Here is a 19712-nt window from a genome sequence, read left to right on the forward strand (position 1 = left end):
ATCAGTGATACAGAGGTGTGTACCTACTATCCGTCATTTTTATTTATCTTCATTCCATAAACTGCAGCAAGTGCAGCTGCAGGGACATGTTGAGAAATTGTAGTGCCAAAGTAAAGATGTGAAGCCTACACTTGAACTGATTTTTGTAGGAAAGCCTTTTCTTCAGGTGACTAAAGTACGTTTTGCTGCAGCAGCTCGTGTGTCGGAGCTCCTGTTCCATGGATGAGAACCTCATACAACAACACTTCAACAGTAAGCTGCTGAGTGCCGGGGTGGTACTCACAGCCAGTTTGGTGAGGATGTAGGCTCCAGCTCCGACGCCAATACCAATGACACTCTTCACTCTGATGACAACACACACACACATCAGGGTGAATTGACAAACTGTATGCTCCTAAAAAAACATCATGCATCAAATAAGACAACAGACTCACTGAAGCTGTGTCAGGACGGACGGCAGCATCTCAGCCAGCTCATCCATGGAGGGGTACTGGTACCTACACAAACACACACACACACACACGCACGCACGCACACACACAATTTCACCATTGTTGTAAGATAGGATAAGAGAAGAGACTTAAAACAAACATGTCTTTAACAGTTATCCATATAAACCTAACATCCAATTAAGTCAATATTTTTGTACAAATTGATTTTGTTAAAGAAAATAATGATAGATCTTTTCATGAGTAAGAAGAGACGATGTTGTGAAGGAACCCTCGTCAGTGTTTCCCGTACATAGACCACACAGTGTGTGTGTGTGTCTATGTGTGTTCTTGTTTCATAAACTGCATTCCAGTTTCATCAACGATATTACATGTTACCATCATTACAGTTAGTGTTAAATGATGTCAGCAGTGTTTCCCACAGAGCAGGTAGCATTGTGTGGTGCAGTGCCGTACAGAGACCTTTTGATGGGCAGGGGCTCTGACCTCTCCCCTGTACAGACTCTGACAACAGATATGTCAACTGCTTTTATCTGGATCATTATATGCAAATTGAATGTCTGTGGGTATAGCAAAGATAATGTCTTTTTTAAACTTGGAACTGAATAATCACAATCCCATTTGAATTCAGACTGTAACGTTCCCTTTCATTGCACTTTTACTTGTCAGAAGTGTGAAGTCCCAGATTTCCGATTCCAAGTGAACGCAGCATAACCAGCAGTAATGAGATCCAGCAGCAGACCGACCACTGTCAGCAGTGTCACTAACATGGTGGTGTGTTTCCATTTAGAGAGGGAATGTCTCCACAGACACACAGATGGGAATACTCAGCAAAGAGACAACAAGTGTTTTCATTAGTGGGTCACATGATCAACCACCATTGTTATCACTCTGTGATAGAGAGGAACTTAAAGTGTAACTCCTGCGAAAGTGGAACCCATGGTCTCTTTCACAATGAAAATACATCAAATAAGCCATTGAGACAGTTATTTTTGTTGGTCACCTATTAACAGAAAAATCCTGGAGACTCGCGAGCAACCAGACATGGCTAACACTGAGTAGCTCGGGGCAGAGCACTAAACCATCCAAATTGGCTTTTTTTAACCACTAATGCTGCTCAAAATAGCACCAAACCTCTGCAGTAGCATGATTGGGGTCCCTAAACATAAAACAAAGTTGATAACTGGGTTCAGTTCTATTGAAAACTATAAGGGACATTTGACACAGGCAAAATGAAAAAATAGCTGAAAAAATGAACAAAAATACAAAGCTGACCATAGAGAATCTGCTCCAGTCTGTCCTTTACCACGTTTATCTGCCTCCTGTTTCTCAGCAGCTGTTTCAATATCAAAGTCAAAATGTATGTGACACGAAACCAGAAACTGCTTTTCATCATGGAGGGCTTTGTTCTTTATTTTAACTGACACGTAAGTGCGCAAAATAAGTGTTTGTTTTACTTAGCCCTCTGAGGTCTAAGGCTATTTTCTCGATTTTTGCATACTTTTGTAAATTCCCCTTTTAAGGGTACTTGCATATAACATAATACCCAAGTGTTTTATACAGGAATGTTCAGAACAAACTCAGCTTTATGTAAGTGGACCCACATTTGTCCTAGAGTAATGTGTCAAGAGATTATTTGGCCCAAATGCTGAAAATTGAATTCCGCTTTTTTAAATTCTTCCTATCTCTTATGAAAACACACCTTTACTCATGTGGACGAACTGTTTTGGTGCTTGAAATGAGTTTACCAAAGACTATGGTTCACAAAAGTACTGTAAAATATGAATAAAATAGTAGCTACATGTAAAATGAATGTCTGAAATAGAATTTCGTCCATACCGCCTTTTGAGAATAATTGTTGTCTCACTCTATTTTCACCATGAGATGAAATGGGACTTCATACTACAGATCTAGCTTCCTGGGATGTGTGCAAATGAAGAAAAATAGCATTACAACTGGTTCTCTTCCAAACCAAATATTTATTATATACAAAAAATACACAATTTACAATATTTACATGATGTGCATGTTTTTATGCTTCATATATTAAGCTGTGCCATGTGCTGGTGAGGTGGTGATGGCTGTGGTGCAGACACAGGACCAGGTACATGTGTTCCTGATGGCAGACAGAAAAGGATTTCACTGTTAAATTCAGTATAAAAATCAAATACAAATAAAGAAATGCAGTTCTAAGAAAGACAGTTTCATCTGCACAGAACAGTGTGCTGAACTAGTGGCCAAAACATATCCATTTATCTAGACCAGGGGTTTCAAACTGATCCAGTAAAGGGCTGCTGTGGCTGCAGGTTTTCATTCCAACCCAGCAAGAACCCACCTGATCCAACAAATCAACTGTTCTGAAGACAATTCAGGTGAATAAGTCGAGTCAGGTGTGTTCTTGCTTGGTTGGAATGAAAACCTGCAGCCACTGCGGCTCTTTACTGGATCAGTTTGACACAGAAGCTCTCTAATCAATAATACAAAACTAAATAACTATTACAGAGTCATACTTTACTAATGGACAGTCAATTTTGTCAAACAAAGTTCATGACTATTGATACACAGACCAATTCACAATTACACATCATTTTTGAGAAGTAAAAACACTTACCCATCTTCAAATGGATCTCTATTGTTCCTCTCTGTCGGAGGAATCAACCCTGTGGCCCAGAAGCACCGTAATCCTTGACGAGGCCAAATCAGTTCCAGAACGGCGCTTGTGTTTTCCACTGTTGTGATCTGCTGCCAGCGTCAGGATGCAGTAAAAGGATCGGACTAACTTGCTGAGGGCAGTGGTTGGGTCTTTAATGATTTAGTGAGTGTCTATTGGTCAGTTTCACAGAAAATGATGACGGACACCACGTCCACCAACCACACACTGAAGCAAATGATGCCGGTCACAAGTGCTCTTTCCTGTCTTCTAATTGGCCATGTGAGTGACCTATGAGCTTGCAGTAAAAAGAATGCATAAGAGGAGAGACTGCCATCTCCGGCAATATACAGATAACTTTTTATGCTGTATAATCGCTAAGATATTGATATAAACAGTGAAAAAACATCACTAGGACACGCTGGTATGCCGTATTCAGCACCCCTGCCGTGAAATGCACCCCCTCGCATTATAGGTGATGTTCTGAATCAGAAGGCTGTTGTTTTGACCTATAGGAGTAGTTTATATACAGGTATATATACTGTACCGTATTTTTCGGATTATAAGTCACAGTTTTTTTCATAGTTTGGCCGGGGGTGCGACTTATACTCTGGAGCGACTTATGTGTGAAATTATTAACACATTACCGTAAATTATCAAATAATAGGCTGGGCTATAATTTATCTCAGTCAGGTAAGAGACTAGGCCTATATCAGCAATTGTCACACACAAGTCAACCAATCAAAATTCGGCGGGGGCGGGACATGGCAGAAGAGCATTGTGAAAAGAAAGATGCTACCTGCTACTTGGAGTTGGCGGAGTTGTTCAGAAGTGACACAGAGGAAGAAGAGTTCAGTGGATTTAGTGATTAGCAGTGACAGATTGTTTGGTAAACGTATAGCATGTTCTATATGTTATAGTTATGTGAACGACTCTTACCGTAATATGTTACGTTAACATACCAGGCACGTTCTCAGTTCGTTGTTTATGCGTCATATAACGTACACTTATTCAGCCTGTTGTTCTCTATTCTATTTTGATTTTAAATTGCCTTTCAAGATTAAATGTCTATTTTTGGTGTTGGATTTTATCAAATAAATTTCCCCAAAAAATGCGACTTATACTCTAATGCGACTTATATATGTTTTTTTCCTTCTTTATTATGCATTTTTGGCTGGTGAGACTTATACTCCGGAGCGACTTTTAATCCGAAAAATACGGTATATATATATACAGATAGCCCACAACGGTCAGAACATTGGTTACTTACAGTCTTTAAACTATTTTAAAGAGTTTAAAATCCCAAACTTGGATAATAGCGAACACAAAACAACACCTTGTTGTATGTTCTTTGGAAATCTACTGCAGCCATAATTACAAAATGAATTAAATGGCTCCGGGAACCATCACCTTATCGTGGTGGAGAGGTTTGTGTGTCCCTGTGAACCTGAGGGCTGTGTTGTCTGGAGCTTAATGCTCCTGGTAGGGTCTCCCATGGCAAAGTTGTCTCAGGAGAGGGGCCGGACTAAGAATGGTTCACAAAGACTCAATGGACAAACAACAAAGAGGAAGAAAGACCCTGCCCGGAGGAAGCCCGGGGCCCCCGTCTGGAGCCAGGCCCAGACGGAGGGCTCCCCGGCGAGCGCCTGGTGGCCGGGTTTGCCACGGAGCCCGGCCGGGCACAGCCCGAAAAAGTGACGTGGCACCTCCCTCCTCTCCATCCTTTGGGCCCACCACTCGCAGGAGGAACCACTTGGGTCGGGTGCGCTGCTGCACGGGTGGCAGTGAAGGTGAGGGGCCTCGACGGACCAGACACGGGCAGCAGAAGCTGGCTCTTGGGACGTGGAATGTCACCTCTCTGTCGGGGAAGGAGCCGGAGCTTGTGCGGGAGGTGGAGCGCTACCAGTTAGATCTGGTGGGGCTTACCTCCACACACAGTCTCGGTTCTGGAACCGTTCTCCTGGATAGGGGTTGGACACTATTCTTCTCTGGAGTTGCCCAGGGTGTGAGGCGCCGGGCGGGTGTGGGGATACTCACAAACCCCCGTCTGAGCGCCGCGGTGTTGGAGTTCACCCCGGTGGACGAGAGGGTCGCCTCCTTACGCCTGCGGGTGGTGGGGGGGGAAACTCTGACTGTTGTTTGTGCATATGCACCAAACAGCAGTTCAGAGTATTCGGCCTTCTTGGAGACCCTGAATGGAGTCCTGCATGGGGCTCCAGTAGGGGACTCCATAGTTCTGCTGGGAGACTTCAACGCCCACGTGGGCAATGATGGAGACACCTGGAGAGGCGTGATTGGGAGGAACAGCCTCCCTGATCTAAATCCGAGTGGTCGTCAGTTATTAGACTTCTGTGCTAGTCACGGATTATCTATAACTAACACCATGTTCGAACATAAGGATGCTCATAAGTGTACGTGGTGCCAGAGCACCCTAGGCCAAAGGTCGATGATCGATTTTGTGATCGTATCATTTGATCTGAGGCCGCATGTTTTGGACACTCGGGTGAAGAGAGGGGCAGAGCTGTCAACTGATCACCATCTGGTGATGAGTTGGATCAGAGGATGGGGGAAGATTCTGGACAGACCAGGTAAACCCAAACGAGTAGTGCGGGTGAACTGGGAACGTCTGGAGGAGGCCCCTGTCCGAGAGATCTTCAACTCACACCTCCGGCTGAGCTTTTTCTGGCATCCCTGTGGAGGTTGGGGGTATTGAACCGGAGTGGGCAATGTTCAAAGCTTCCATTGCTGAAGCTGCAGCGGTGAGCTGTGGCCTCAAGGTCTTAGGTGCCTCAAGGGGCGGTAACCCTCGAACACCGTGGTGGACACCGGTGGTCAGGGAAGCTGTCCGACTGAAGAAGGAGGCCTTCCGGGATATGCTATCCCAGAAGACTCCAGAGGCAGTTGCAAGGTACCGACAGGCCAGAAGGGCTGCAGCCTCTGCTGTGTCAGAGGCAAAGCAGCGGGTGTGGAAGGAGTTCGGAGAAGTCATGGAGAAGGACTTTCAGGCGGCACCAAGGTGCTTCTGGAAAACCATTTGACATCTCAGGAGGGGGAAACGGGGAACCGTCCAAACTGTTTACAGTAAAGACGGGACGCTGGTGACCTCAGCCGATGAGGTAATCGGGCGGTGGAAGGAGCACTTTGAGGAACTCCTTAATCCGACTAACACGCCCTCTTTTGTAGAGGCAGAGCTGGAGGCTGATGGGGAATCATTGTCAATATCCCTGGCGGAAGTCACTGAGGTAGTCAAACAACTCCCCAGTGGCAAAGCCCCAGGGGTTGATGAGATTCGTCCAGAAATGCTGAAAACTTTGGGTTGGGAGGGGCTGTCTTGGTTGACACGCCTCTTCAACATTGCATGGAAGTCTGGGACAGTGCCAAGGGAGTGGCAGACCGGGGTGGTGGTTCCTCTTATTAAAAAGGGGGACCAGAGGGTGTGTGCCAATTACAGGGGTATCACACTACTCAGCCTCCCTGGTAAAGTCTACTCCAAGGTGCTGGAAAGAAGGGTTTGTCCTATAGTCGAACCTCAGATTGAAGAGGAACAATGTGGATTCCGTCCTGGACGTGGAACAACGGACCAGCTCTTCATTCTCGCAAGGATCCTGGAAGGGGCCTGGGAGTATGCTCATCCAGTCTACATGTGTTTTGTGGATCTGGAGAAGGCATATGACCGGGTTCCTAGGGAGATACTGTGGGAGGTGCTGCGGGAGTATGGGGTGAGGGGGTCACTTCTGTGGGCCATCCAATCTCTGTACACCCAAAGTGAGAGCTGTGTCCGGATCCTCTCGAGTAAGTCGGATTTGTTTCCGGTGGGGGTTGGCCTCCGCCAGGGGTGTGCTTTGTCACCAATCCTGTTCGTGATTTTCATGGACAGGATTTCAAGGCGTAGTCGTGGTGGGGAGGGGTTGCAGTTCGGTGGGCTGAGGATCTCGTCTCTGCTTTTCGCAGATGATGTGGTCCTGATGGCATCGTCGGTCAGTGACCTTCAGCACTCACTGGATCGGTTCGCAGCCGAGTGTGAAACGGCTGGGATGAGGATCAGCATCTCTAAATCTGAGGCCATGGCTCTTAGCAGGAAACCGGTGGATTGCTTACTCCAGGTAGGGAATGAGTCCTTACCCCAAGTGAAGGAGTTCAAGTACCTCTGGATCATGTTCACGAGTGAGGGGACGATGGAGCGCGAGTTTGGCCGGAGAATCGGAGAAGCGGGGTTGGTGTTGCAGTCGCTCTACCGCACCGTTGTGACGAAAAGACAGCTGAGCCGGAAGGCAAAGCTCTCGATCTACCGGTCAATCTTCGTTCCTACCCTCACCTATGGTCATGAAAGTTGGGTCATGACCGAAAGAACGAGGTCGCGAGTACAAGCGGCCGAAATGGGTTTTCTCAGGAGGGTGGCTGGAGTCTCCCTTAGAGATAGGGTGAGAAGTTCAGCCATCCGTGAGGAACTCGGAGTAGAGCCGCTGCTCCTTAGCGTTGAAAGGAGCCAGTTGAGGTGGTTCGGGCATCTAGTAAGGATGCCCCCTGGGCGCCTCCCTAGGGAGGTGTTCCAGGCACGTCCAGCTGGGAGGAGGCCTCGGGGAAGACCCAGGACTAGGTGGAGAGATTATATCTCCACACTGGCCTGGGAACGCCTCGGGATAGAGTAAGTAAGTTGAATGTATTTGACTCAGCGTTTCCTAAATAAAATCCCAGCTTTTCTTGCAATTCATAGATTCAAAAGTGTGTGCTTTTAATTGGGTTGCCTGTATATAAGCTACTCCTATAGGTGGAAACAACAGCCTTCTGATCCAGAATATCACCTATAATGCGAGGGGGTGCATTTCACGGCAGGGGTGCTGAATACGGCACAACACCGGCACGGGCATCGACCTCAGAGGGTTAAAGACATTAATTTGTTTATACCCAGCAGAGGACGAGGGTGTTGTGCTACTTTATTCCGAGTGAGTGAGTGAGTGTGTGTATGTGTGTTTTACCCGTTGGGGAATACAGGAGCGTTCTCCTGCTGTCCTGGAGCATCAACGTGCAGAACTGAGAAATGCTGTGTTACTTCCTGCATGTCCTCATAGTTAAACAGGCTGTTAAAACAAGACGTATCTACACATGCGCACGCACGCACACACGCGCACACACGCACACACACACATATATATATATTGTTACGTTAATTCATCTCCACATAGCACTGTTTCTGTCATTCTCGTTCTCGCACGCACGCACACGCACACGCACACACACACACACACACACACACACACACACACACACACACACACACACACACACACACACACACACACACACACACACACACACACACACACACACACACACACACACACACACACACACACAGTCTTTGTACTGTAAATTGTGGTTCATGTGCCGAATGATTACTGAATATACGTGTGTGTGTGTGTGTATGCATATTTACTCACGGTTGAGTCCGATGTCATGGTAGGTGAGGATTGTGGGTCGATTGCCCTTAGCAACTCCCCTCATGGTAACATGCAGCACACCGTGGGCCGTCTCCACATCGTGCTCCTGAAGAACACAGCAAACAACAAATAAACATCATCATGTCTGCAGCGACAACAAACTGAACAACAGGAGAATGAATGAACAACACTGAGCTGAGTGAAGGCGCACAAGTAACAGTTTTTACCATCCCTGCCCCAATTTTAACACAATTTCAGACAACAGTAACATATTCCTGATCCCACAGAGAGGCAGCAGCTTATTTGTTTGGTCACAAATCATCAGCCAAGTGGAAAGCAGATGATTTAACAGGTGTTTGTCAGTGAATATTCTCATTTGTCCAGCTCATTATTATCACCAGAGAAGTTTAATTCAAAAGCAACTGGACTTGGTCTAGTAAGACGTTTCACCTCTCATCCAAGAGGCTTCATCAGTTCATGTACGCATCTGATCAGGCTCGGACTGGTCCAACTAACTGGTGTGGAGATCCAGGTATTTAACCTCTGACAAGGCCGATGATGTCATTGGAACCCTTTGTGCTCCAAGTGCCAATGAGCATCGTTGGAGTGACAGTCATTGGTGGGAAGTTGGTTTGGACTTCGTTAGTGCTCCATTGAGTCTTAACGACAGTCGTTGGAGTGTCAGGGGGCCATTTGTGAACAGTTGTTCTTTGAGGTTAGATTGTTGAATCTCCTGGGAAGGGATGAAAGGGCAGCATTGTAAATTGGCGATAGGTAGTAGAAACCAAAAGAGTTACCATTAGTGGAGTTGATCACAGCTATGCTATAAAGAAAAACAACCTAACCGGAGCTGAGGCTGAAATGCTAAGGTCCCCCCATCCAACCTCACCATTGAGGAGAGAAAAGCAGTAACAGCACTGAGCAAATACCACAACATCACAATCCTTCCAGCAGACAAGGATAGATGCACAGTTGTTCTCAATACAACTGACTACCATGCAAAGATATCTGCACTACTCAGTGACTTTAACACTTCTGAAACTCTGACACAAGACCCTACAAGTGGTTACAAAAAGAAGGTTATAGAGTGTCTACAACAACTACAAAAAGAAGGGGTCATTGACAATCACAATATTACAGGCTCTACCCCCAGGACTCAACTCATGCTTATATGGAAAATTCATAAAGGAGCGGCCCCGCTCAGGCCCATTGTCAGCAGCATAAACTCGGTCACTTATAACATTGCCAAGCACATTGCCAATATCCTCCCACCACTGGTGAGCAACGACCCACACCACATCCAAAACTCCATAGACTTTGTGAACAAAGTCCAAGACTTAAAAATGGATCCAGATGAAACCATGGTATCCAACGACGGGACTTCCTTGTTCACCTGTATTCTAACCATGGAGGCTCTGGCCATAGTAAGAGAGCGGCTCACACAGGTAAAGTCCTTACACAACTGAACAAATCTCAAACCAGACCACATTTGCCAACTTCTGGATTTGTGCCTGAACACCACATATTTCCAGTTTAATGGCACTTTTTACAGACAGAAACATGGCTGTGCCATGGGTTACCCAGTAGCCCCTATTGTGGAAAATCTATACATGGAGGAGGTAGAGGACAAGGCATTGAACTCCTTCAAAGGAGTAACTCCGAGCCATTGGTTCAGATATGTGGACGACACATGGGTTAAAATCAAATCCAAAGAGGTGCAAACTTTTACTGAACATATAAACTCAGTGGACGGAAACATCAAGTTCACCAGAGAAGAAGTCAAGGACAACAGTTTGCCTTTCTTAGACTGTGACGTCCATATGGAGAATGACAGGAGCCTCCACATTGGGGTATACAGAAAACCCACTCACACAGACCAATATCTACTGTTTGACTCTCACCACCCCCTGGAACACAAGCTTGGAGTTATCAGAACACTGCAACACAGAGCTGATAACGTATCCACCAGCTCACAGGCCCAAGGGGAAGAACGCAAGCACCTGAGAGGTGCCCTCACAACTTGTGGCTATCCCAGCTGGACCTTTGTGAAAACCGCAGCTGCTTCCAGAAAGAAAACCAAAGTGGTTGAAAAAGAAAACAGGAGAAACAACATAGTCATTACGTATGTGGCTGGGGTATCAGAGAAACTCAGGAGGATTTTCAACAAACACTGCATCCCTGTGTATTTCAAACCCAGTAACACACTCAGACAGAGACTAGTATATCCCAAGGACAGAACACCACACACCCACAAAAGCAATCTGGTTTATATTGTCCAATGCAACAAGGAATGCAAAGATCTCCACATTGGAGAAAAAAAACCAACTTCTGCATAAATGCATGGCCCAACACAGGAGAGCTAACTCCTCAGGCCTGGACTCTGCTGTCCACCTACATCTCAAGGAGAAAGCCCACTCCTTTGATGATAACAATGTCCACATCCTGGACAGAGAGGACAGGTGGTTTGAAAGAGGAGTAAAAGAAGCATCTATGTAAAAGTAGAGAAACCATCGCTTAACAGAGGAGGAGGTCTGAGGGTTCGTCCATACGATCAAAAAATACTTTTTTTTCCTCCTCCGTTCTTAAAAAAATTTCTGTCCACACGGACTCGGCTCAAGAAATATCTGCGTCCACAGGAAACCAGTCAAACCGGCTAAAACACTGTAATACACATGCCAGACCTGGATGTGGCGCTGTAACTGTCACAGAAATACACCAACAACAGAGAAGAAGAGACAAGAGAGCCGCTGTTGTGTAGAATCATAATTCAAACACCGGAGAGTTTCTCTCCAAATCTGGTGACTTCCCAAATCCTGCTCCATCCGTCCATCTGACCACTGTTTGTGGTGTTAGTGGAGACTTTTGTGCTGTTTTGGACTCACCAATCACTCACAGTCCACACCTGTGAGCCCCTTCCCCATCCCAAAACACTCACGCACTTTCTCGCTACTTTTTGCGACCTTCTTTGCAACTTTATTAATAGAAAATCTACTAGCGACCAATTTAGCTCCTTATTCAGAGCATCAGGGAAAAGGGAGAAATCTGTGCTCGGCCTAATTCATTCCCATGCATGTGGCTCCAGTTCCACCAGTGTGAGTCCAGTTCAGTAAACCGTCTGTGGGTCCGTCTCTCTCCTCTCTCGCAGCAGGACTGTTACTGTTATGTGAAGCTGCAGGGTTAGAGGTCCGAGGTGGGGAGGTGACCGCAAAGTATGCGGTTTCGCCGTCCAGATGTATGAACATGAACATTCCCACTCTGGGACCTGGTTACAAAAAAGACCGTTTTTAGGCTAGAATGCTGGCAGCTTCTCAGAAGAATTGCCGCTTATCAATTAATCATCAATCGATATGATGAAACACCTATCGATTAATTAATTACTCGATAATTTGCATCCCTAAATCTAACCTCAAAGAACAACTGTTTACAATGGCCTCCTGTGACTCCTACAACTGTCGTTGAGACTCAATAGAGCACTAACAAAGTCAAAACCAACTTCCAACCAACGACTGTCGTTGGCACTTGGAGCACAATGGGTTCCAGTGACAAGATAGCAAGTTCGATTGGATCAAGTTGAGAGAACGGACAGAGAGGTTACGTCCATTTTTTATACAATCTATGGTATGGTAAGTATTATTTCACATTTGTATTTTTTTCCAATCTATATTTCTGTTTCTTGGCTTTTGCAGTACTTCCTTACAATTGTATTTTCTCTGACGGTTTTTACTGTTATGCTTGATCACTTGATCCCACAATCGACGCAGAAAACTTACAGAAGAGCAACTAAAACAGTTCACTGTCCGCTGGCTAACAGCGTGTATGCAGGTTAACAAGATAAGCACACTAACTTGCTAACCGACTAAAAGGCTACTGACCCTATTAAGCTAGTAGCTGGCCAAGCATGACTCCGCAGAGCAGACTATTGAACAGCTAACTGGCTAACTCACCACCCCAACTCCTAAAGAACAGGAGATCTGGTGCAAATCCAGAGAGTCATTCATCCTGACAGAAGTGGAGGACAAAGGAGAGATTTAGAGAGAGAGAAAAGACAGGAGGATTCATGAACAGAGAGAAAATATTAGAGGACGAGGTTAGTAGAGACAGAAGAAAGAGATTAAGGTTAGGCTGATGTCCTTCAGCCTTCTGTCAGGCGAAGGCAGACAGAGGAAGACGGAGTGATTAGATCAAGAGGAATAATCTCTGTCTCCCATTGGCTGAGAGCAGAAAGGTCTTAAGGTCTGAAAAGCCAACCACTTGTTGCCCTCCTTCCATCCCTCACAGATTTTATCTTCTCCTCTCCTTCTCTCTTCTCCATCGTCCTTCTCATAGGAAAAATCTAATTTAACAACTAATTAAAAAAAATTAGCTGAGTCGCTTGATTAATTTTTTTTTTCAAGATTAGGCCGTTTTCAAGCCTTTATTATATAGGACATACAGGAAGTGGGGTGAGAGGGGGGGCATGCAGCAAAGGGCTGCAGGTCGGAGTCGAACCCGCGGCCGCTGCCTCCAGGGCCTTCAGCCTCTTTACATGGGACGCCTACTCTAACCACTAAGCCACCGGCCGCCCCACTTCAGACTTTTTTTAAATTGATTATTTACAGTACTGAAGTTATTCCCCAGTTGTCATCATACAGTATGGCCATCAGACAGACATCTACAACTGCTTTTAAATGATGGATGAAATAAAATATGAACCTGAAATGTTTTTAATTAATAAAAGCCACTCTTAAAGTGAAATTCCAGTTTAAAATCATCACTCTTTTTAGGCGTCATCAAATAAGCCATCGAGACAATTTTTTTTGTGTATGAACTATTAACGTAGATTTTCTGGATAAGCTCCGGGCTTGGAGGCATTAAAACGTCTTTTTAACCACCAATACTGCTCCAAATAACACCAAACCTCTGCGGTAGCATGATAAGAGTCCCTACACATTAACTGAAGCACCAACAATGTAGTATGTAAACACAGAGTTTATTAAAGGAATGTCTTGAAAGACTTAACTAGTGGCCTCTGTACCAGCTCCTCTCATAGTAAAGTCCATTCAAGTCAATAACCAAATACTTTCCAAAGGGAAGGAGCCCATTGATGATTTATTCCAGTAAAACACGTAAACTTTGTGGTTTGAAGCAGTTTGTTGAAATATAAGTTAATAAGGTTTAGAAAAGTCCCACACAGCTTTCCCTGCAGCACCGAAACATTACGCAGATCTCAGGGGTCAGGGGTCAGACGACCCACGGGTAAAGACGACTCGCCTGCAACTTTAAGTGAGGAGTGACAGAATGGTTCGTGTTTGTATCTTTCCCAGCTGTGAAACAAAAATGAAAGCTTACAACCCAGAAACTTTTCATAGGCTGCCATGGCGATACGATGACCGTGCTCTGATAAACCAGTGGCTTAATGTTTTAAATCTGGACAGTGAGCCGCTGATGGAGACGCTGAGGCAGAGGGATTACCGTGTCTGCAGCAAACCACAACGTTTACGTGTTTTACTGGAATAAATCATCATGGGCTCCTTCCTCTGGATTGTATTTGGTAATTGACCTGAATGGAGCAGCTGGTACAGGGGCCAGTGGGTAAATCTTTCAAACACTCTTTTGATAAACTCTGTGTTCACCAATTACATTGTTGGTGCTTCAGTTAATGTGTAAGGATTACACATTAACTGAATTTCTAATGCTACGGCAGAGGTTTGACTAACACCAGTTAATCAATCGGGGGGGGGGGGGGGGGGGGGGTTCTTAAAAATTAGCATTTCAACAGTGGAAATAACAGAGCAGAGCTGTACACAGCTGCAGCGGACGGCTTCAATGTCCCCATGAAGAGAGACGCTGTGTGCACTTTTTTATTTAATTACACATAAAGAACAGCAGCTTCATTGATTATTTCAGAGGCTTAATCTTGAGTTGTGCTTCCTCTGTCAAGTTTAGAACTAGAGTTTTTAGTTTTGCTGCTTACAGGGATACTTTGCTGATTTGAATCCAGCTCTGTCTCATGGCAGAGGGTGCAGATTGAACCATGCTTGCCATCTCTCTGTGGCACAACTACATGGAGTCGAAAAAACTCAATACAGTACATCATTTAAAAAGTAAAGTAGCCTTCAGGGACTAGGAGGGGGCTGGAAATGTTCCTGCAGGTGCAGATCTCTAAAGTGCAGAAAATAATTCAAGTACATTTTGATTTGGATGGCGTCAGACCCCATAAATGCATCTCTTTTATTGTGAAAGGTAAGAAGGAGTATGCACTAACACTGTCAAGGATTAGGAGTAATAATGTTTGTCATCTTGGTAACGGACTGCAGAGCATCTGTGTTGTTTCTAAAAAAAAATAGATCTTGATACTGGGAAAAAGAATTGTATCACTTTTTCACTAACTCTCTGATCAGAGTTATTGATACAAACTGACCTGCTGTACTTACGTCAGCTCAATGAGTCCTGATCGATATCTGTCTGGTTTCCAACTAACTCCAGCCTGATGAGGTTTTTTTCCCTCACATCTGCTCCTGAATATGATTTGTCTGTACTTTCTAAAACGTGTAAAAAAAAATATATTTTTATTCTAGCCTTTGCAACATAAACTTTAAGTAAACATCTCATGTGATGATCCATCAAACTTTATCACGTCAACTGTTTGAGTTAAGTATGTAGTTAAGACAACATGTTGCACTTCTATCAACTCTCTGAAACCCAGATAGACCCGTTTTTGACTTTTTTTAGGGGGGATGGGGAGTTTGGGCAGACAGCAGGTTTTATGTTTTATTAAAGGATTATCCCTAGCTTATGCCATAGCACAGTAAAAATACATCATAAATACATTCAAAATTCATTACAAAATAATAACAGGTCAACAGTAGACGCAACACAGAGGTGGTGTTTATCATCTGAAAACTGGAACTTGAATAATCATTTGAGATTAACACTGTGTGTCAGTTTCTTCTCATCCTAAATCTGTAATAAACACTGTGTTTTCAAAAGTTGAAAGTCTCGAGTGTTTAAGTGTTCAGAACATTATGATGGAAGTATCCGAAGGTCATTGAATTCTCAGCTCTTTTATGTCTCATGAGTTGTTGCATCAGTTTTCGAGTTGATACACAGATTAAGTGCTAATTTTAACCACTGGAGAATTGATCAAAATGGTCTTAAATCATCCAAAAGAGAGAACCCAAAAAACATGCATACATTTGGACCCAGAAAACCCATTTTTAAACAAAATTAGCAAAGTCATGTACAAACAACATGGCTTACATAATTTTTACATTCAAAAGGAACAGGCACAGAGGATGCAGACTAGAGATTCTACATAAGAGCATAAAATACTCATGAAATAAAATAAAATACATAGGTAAACTAGGGCTTTTCTTGCACAGCATATTATTCAAATAAACTGAAAAATGTCATTGCATATTTACTTTTCCTTATGTTAAGCGCTTTGGTGAAAGAGAGAAGCTTATGTAACACATAGAAACAAGGTTTCACTTTCATCCATTTACATTTGTGTATGTGAAACTTTCCCAGGATGTTGTTTACCAAAAAGTCCAATTCATTATTGTCCATAACAACTCCATAAATAATGTATTTTTGAGAAAAGGGATCAAGTGGGATCTTTGTGTGCAGCCAATTGTGCTAATCAGTCCGGAGTGCTTCAGTGAAAAAAAAAAAATCATTGATCAGAGGTTTCAATATAATCACAAAATTCACATTTGTTTGTTCCAAAACCAAATCTCTGTGGTTACAGTTCACCAGATGGGTAAACACCATTTAATATTTTTAAAATGGACTTCTTAAGCTTTTGGATAAATGGGGAATTTTAAATATTTAGAGCGTAAAGAATATATAACATCTTTGGGGAAGATTTGTTTATTGGAGTTTTGAATAGACAATAAAGGGTGTGTGATGTCATCAAGCATCTTTCTAATTGTTTTATTAGGAATTTTAATACTCTCAAAATCACAGTTTCCAACTAGGAGATGTGGAAGATTAGGCGAAATCTGAGTCTAGTTGGAAACAATCCCTTGTATTCAATTTAAAGTAGGAATAGGGATGGCTATCATTATGGAAGCAAAGGAATTACGATCAACTGCTAGATCACATTTAAGACAAAAATGTTTATATGTCATCACACGCCCAGCTTCATCAGTCAAATGAATTAAGGACCAAATACCTCTATCCATCCAGTCCTTCTTATTCAACGACTTGTTTTTAAATTGAATGTATCTATTGTTCTATATCCGTGTGTTGTGCGAGGTGAAATTATGATTGTACAAAAGGACTTACTAATTAATAGTTTGTATATTTAGGGATGTTGGTTAATAGTATTGTAACGTCTGTATACAGGCCTAACCATTAATGCAGTATCTGATCTTAACTGAATAAAATGTTTTACAGTAAGACACTTTGTGGACAATTTTGTAGATTGTCACCCAAATGAGATCATTGATAATCTAAATTCCTCCTCCTGATGATGGACACAGGTGATGGTAAGGGCTTGTATGGTGGTTGCCACAGGCTGAGCAGACGACCTGCATCTTAGCTGTGTAATAATAGTGCCTGCCCTACTGGTGACTTAGCTAGGGACACAATGTCCATACATATAGTAACATCAAAAAGATTGATTGAAGAGGAACAATGCGGATTCCGTCATGGACGTGGAACAACGGACCAGCTCTTCACTCTTGCAAGGATCCTGGAGGGGGCCTGTCCATCCAGTCTACATGTGCTTTACACCCAAAGCGAGAGCTGTGTCCGGATCCTCGGCAGTAAGTCGGATTCGTTCCCGGTGGGGGTTGGCCTCCGCCAGGGGTGCGCTTTGTCACCAATCCTGTTTGTGATTTTCATGGACAGGATATCGAGGCGTAGTCGTGGTGGGGAGGGGTTGCAGTTCGGTGGGCTGAGGATCTCGTCTCTGCTTTTTGCAGATGATGTGGTCCTGATGGCATCGTCGGTCAGTGACCTTCAACACTCACTGGATCGGTTCTCAGCCGAGTGTGAAACGGCTAGGATGAGGATCAGCATCTCTAAATCTGAGGCCATGGCTCTCAGCAGGAAACCGGTGGATTGCTTTCTCCAGGTAGGGAATGAGTCCTGACCCCAAGTGAAGGAGTTCAAGTACCTCGGGATCATGTTCACGAGTAAGGGGACGATGGAGTGTGAGTTTGGCCAGAGAATCCGAGCAGTGGGGGCGGTGTTGCAGTCGCTCTACCGCACCGTTGTGATGAAAAGAGAGCTGAGCCGGAAGGCAAAGCTCTCGATCTACCGGTCAATCTTCGTTCTTACCCTCACCTATGGTCATGAAAGCTGGGTCATGACCGAAAGAACGAGGTCGCGGGTACAAGCGGCCGAAATGTTTTTTTTCTCAGGAGGGTGGCTGGAGTCTCCCTTAGAAATAGGGTGAGAAGTTCAGCCATCCGTGAGGAACTCTGAGTAGAGCCGCTGCTCCTTTGCGTTGAAAGGAGCCAGTTATGGTGGTTTGGGCATCTAGTAAGGATGTCCCCTGGGCACCTTCCTAGGGAGTGTTCCAGGCACGTCCAGCTGGGAGGAGGCCTCGGGGAAGACCCAGGACTAGGTGGAGAGATTATATCTCCACACTGGCCTGGGAACACCTCGGGATCCCCCAATTAGAGCTGGTTAATGTGAACCGGGAAAGGGAAGTTTGGGGTCCCCTGCTAAAGCTGCTACCCTCGAGACCCGACCCCGGATAAGCGGTTGAAGATGAGATGAGATGAGATGAACATCAAAAAGTAGATGTAGGTCATTGGTGGCCCCCGGCCGCTAATTGAATGGCTGGGAGACTTGCTCCATGCGCTCCCTGTAGGCATGCGGCCACAACGCTACGCAAACTCCCGCTGCACTCTTCTTTGCGGGTTTCTGAATCCTCTTGGCAACAGCTCGCTACAGCTCAATCGTTTTTGTCTGGTTAAATCTCCACTGATTTGTAGTGGAGCAGAAGTATAAAGTAGCATGTAAATAAAATACTCAAGTAAAGGAGAAGAGCCTTAAACTTGTACTTTAGTCCAATAGTTGAGTGAAAACCTCTGGTTAACAGGTTTGTTCATTTAACAAGGATTGTTTTTGACAAGCTTGTTGCACTGAGGCATATGACTCCTATTTACATTGATAAAATAAAGACAATGTATGCACTCCTACGTTGCTGCATTGTTTTACAATATCCATTAATATGATGCTCATATTTTTCGGGCCCCTCATTTTGGATCATTTTTGTCAACCGGCCCCAATTCCACATTAACTGAACAGCCCTGATGTACGTAGTGATGATGTAATACTTATAAAAAATAACCCAGCTTTAATTTTAATACTGTCTACAATTGACTGTTGTATTTATAGGTTGCATTTCTTTAGAAATAAATCTATTCAGCTGTTGTATTTGCAAGTTCAAATACTGTAGGTCAAGTAGTCAACCTTTCATATAAAAGACATAACTTGGTGTGTTATCGCGCTGGCACTCTGCGGACTGAGACACTGACTGGGTAGCTGGTCGAGGCAGCTCTACAGGCTGATATCACACACACCCATGGTCACTTACATAAATATATGCAACACAACTGGGCGACAGGCGTGGTCTGCAAGGGCGCCGGTTACGGCTGCCGACGAGCTGCCTGTCTGCTTGGGAAACCTCGCTGACCTTTTCCCTCACCCTATATGCAAACTGTTTCGAGTTTTCTGTTTTATTATTACAATACTGTTTTATTTAATGCCTGGAGTAATAAGATGTTTTGATGAAGGCCACTGTCTCTCCTCTTGCTGGTATGATATGCGTGAAAATCACCAACCTGGCAACCCCGGGCTCCCTGAGAGCTGTCAATCAAAGTCCAGTGGCTCTGCCCCCGAAGTGTCAAAATCTTTCTCCACGGGCATAGAAAGCACTTCACGAGCAACCTCAAAGCACTCCAGGAGCGAGCAGAAGCTGCCTCTCTGGTGAGTATATAATGTGCACCACAAGCGCAGAAATAACCCTCGAGCAGCAAAGCCGCCTCTCCCGCAAGTCAGAGCAGATCCTGTTGAGCTCAACGGATTCAAATCTGCTCGCGATGGTTAATATCTGTGCGTTTGAAATATATACTTCGCTTGTGAGTCATTGTTTTGTGTGCTGGAATTTTGAACCCGTTTAAGATCCATACATTCACACATCTGGACCCAGAGAACCCGTTTACATTCAAACATCTG

At 44.4% G+C, this 19712-nt stretch overlaps 1 protein-coding gene across 1 annotated transcript in view; it reads right to left on the reverse strand.

Moving 5' to 3' along the window:
* Positions 1–19712, reverse strand: part of LOC310952179 (protein NDRG3-like) — a 44755-nt gene that overhangs the window by 12259 nt on the left and 12784 nt on the right. Inside the window, exons 4-7 of the mRNA XM_083920688.1 lie at positions 8538–8643; positions 8076–8196; positions 435–497; positions 284–344 (exon numbers count right to left, since the gene is read on the reverse strand). Of these exons, the coding sequence (XP_083776814.1) occupies positions 284–344; positions 435–497; positions 8076–8196; positions 8538–8643 (351 nt within the window). The remainder of the gene's footprint in view (positions 1–283; positions 345–434; positions 498–8075; positions 8197–8537; positions 8644–19712) is intronic.

This window comes from Echiichthys vipera, assembly GCF_963691815.1.
Source record: "Echiichthys vipera genome assembly, chromosome: 9".
Classification (NCBI taxonomy): domain Eukaryota; kingdom Metazoa; phylum Chordata; class Actinopteri; order Perciformes; family Trachinidae; genus Echiichthys; species Echiichthys vipera.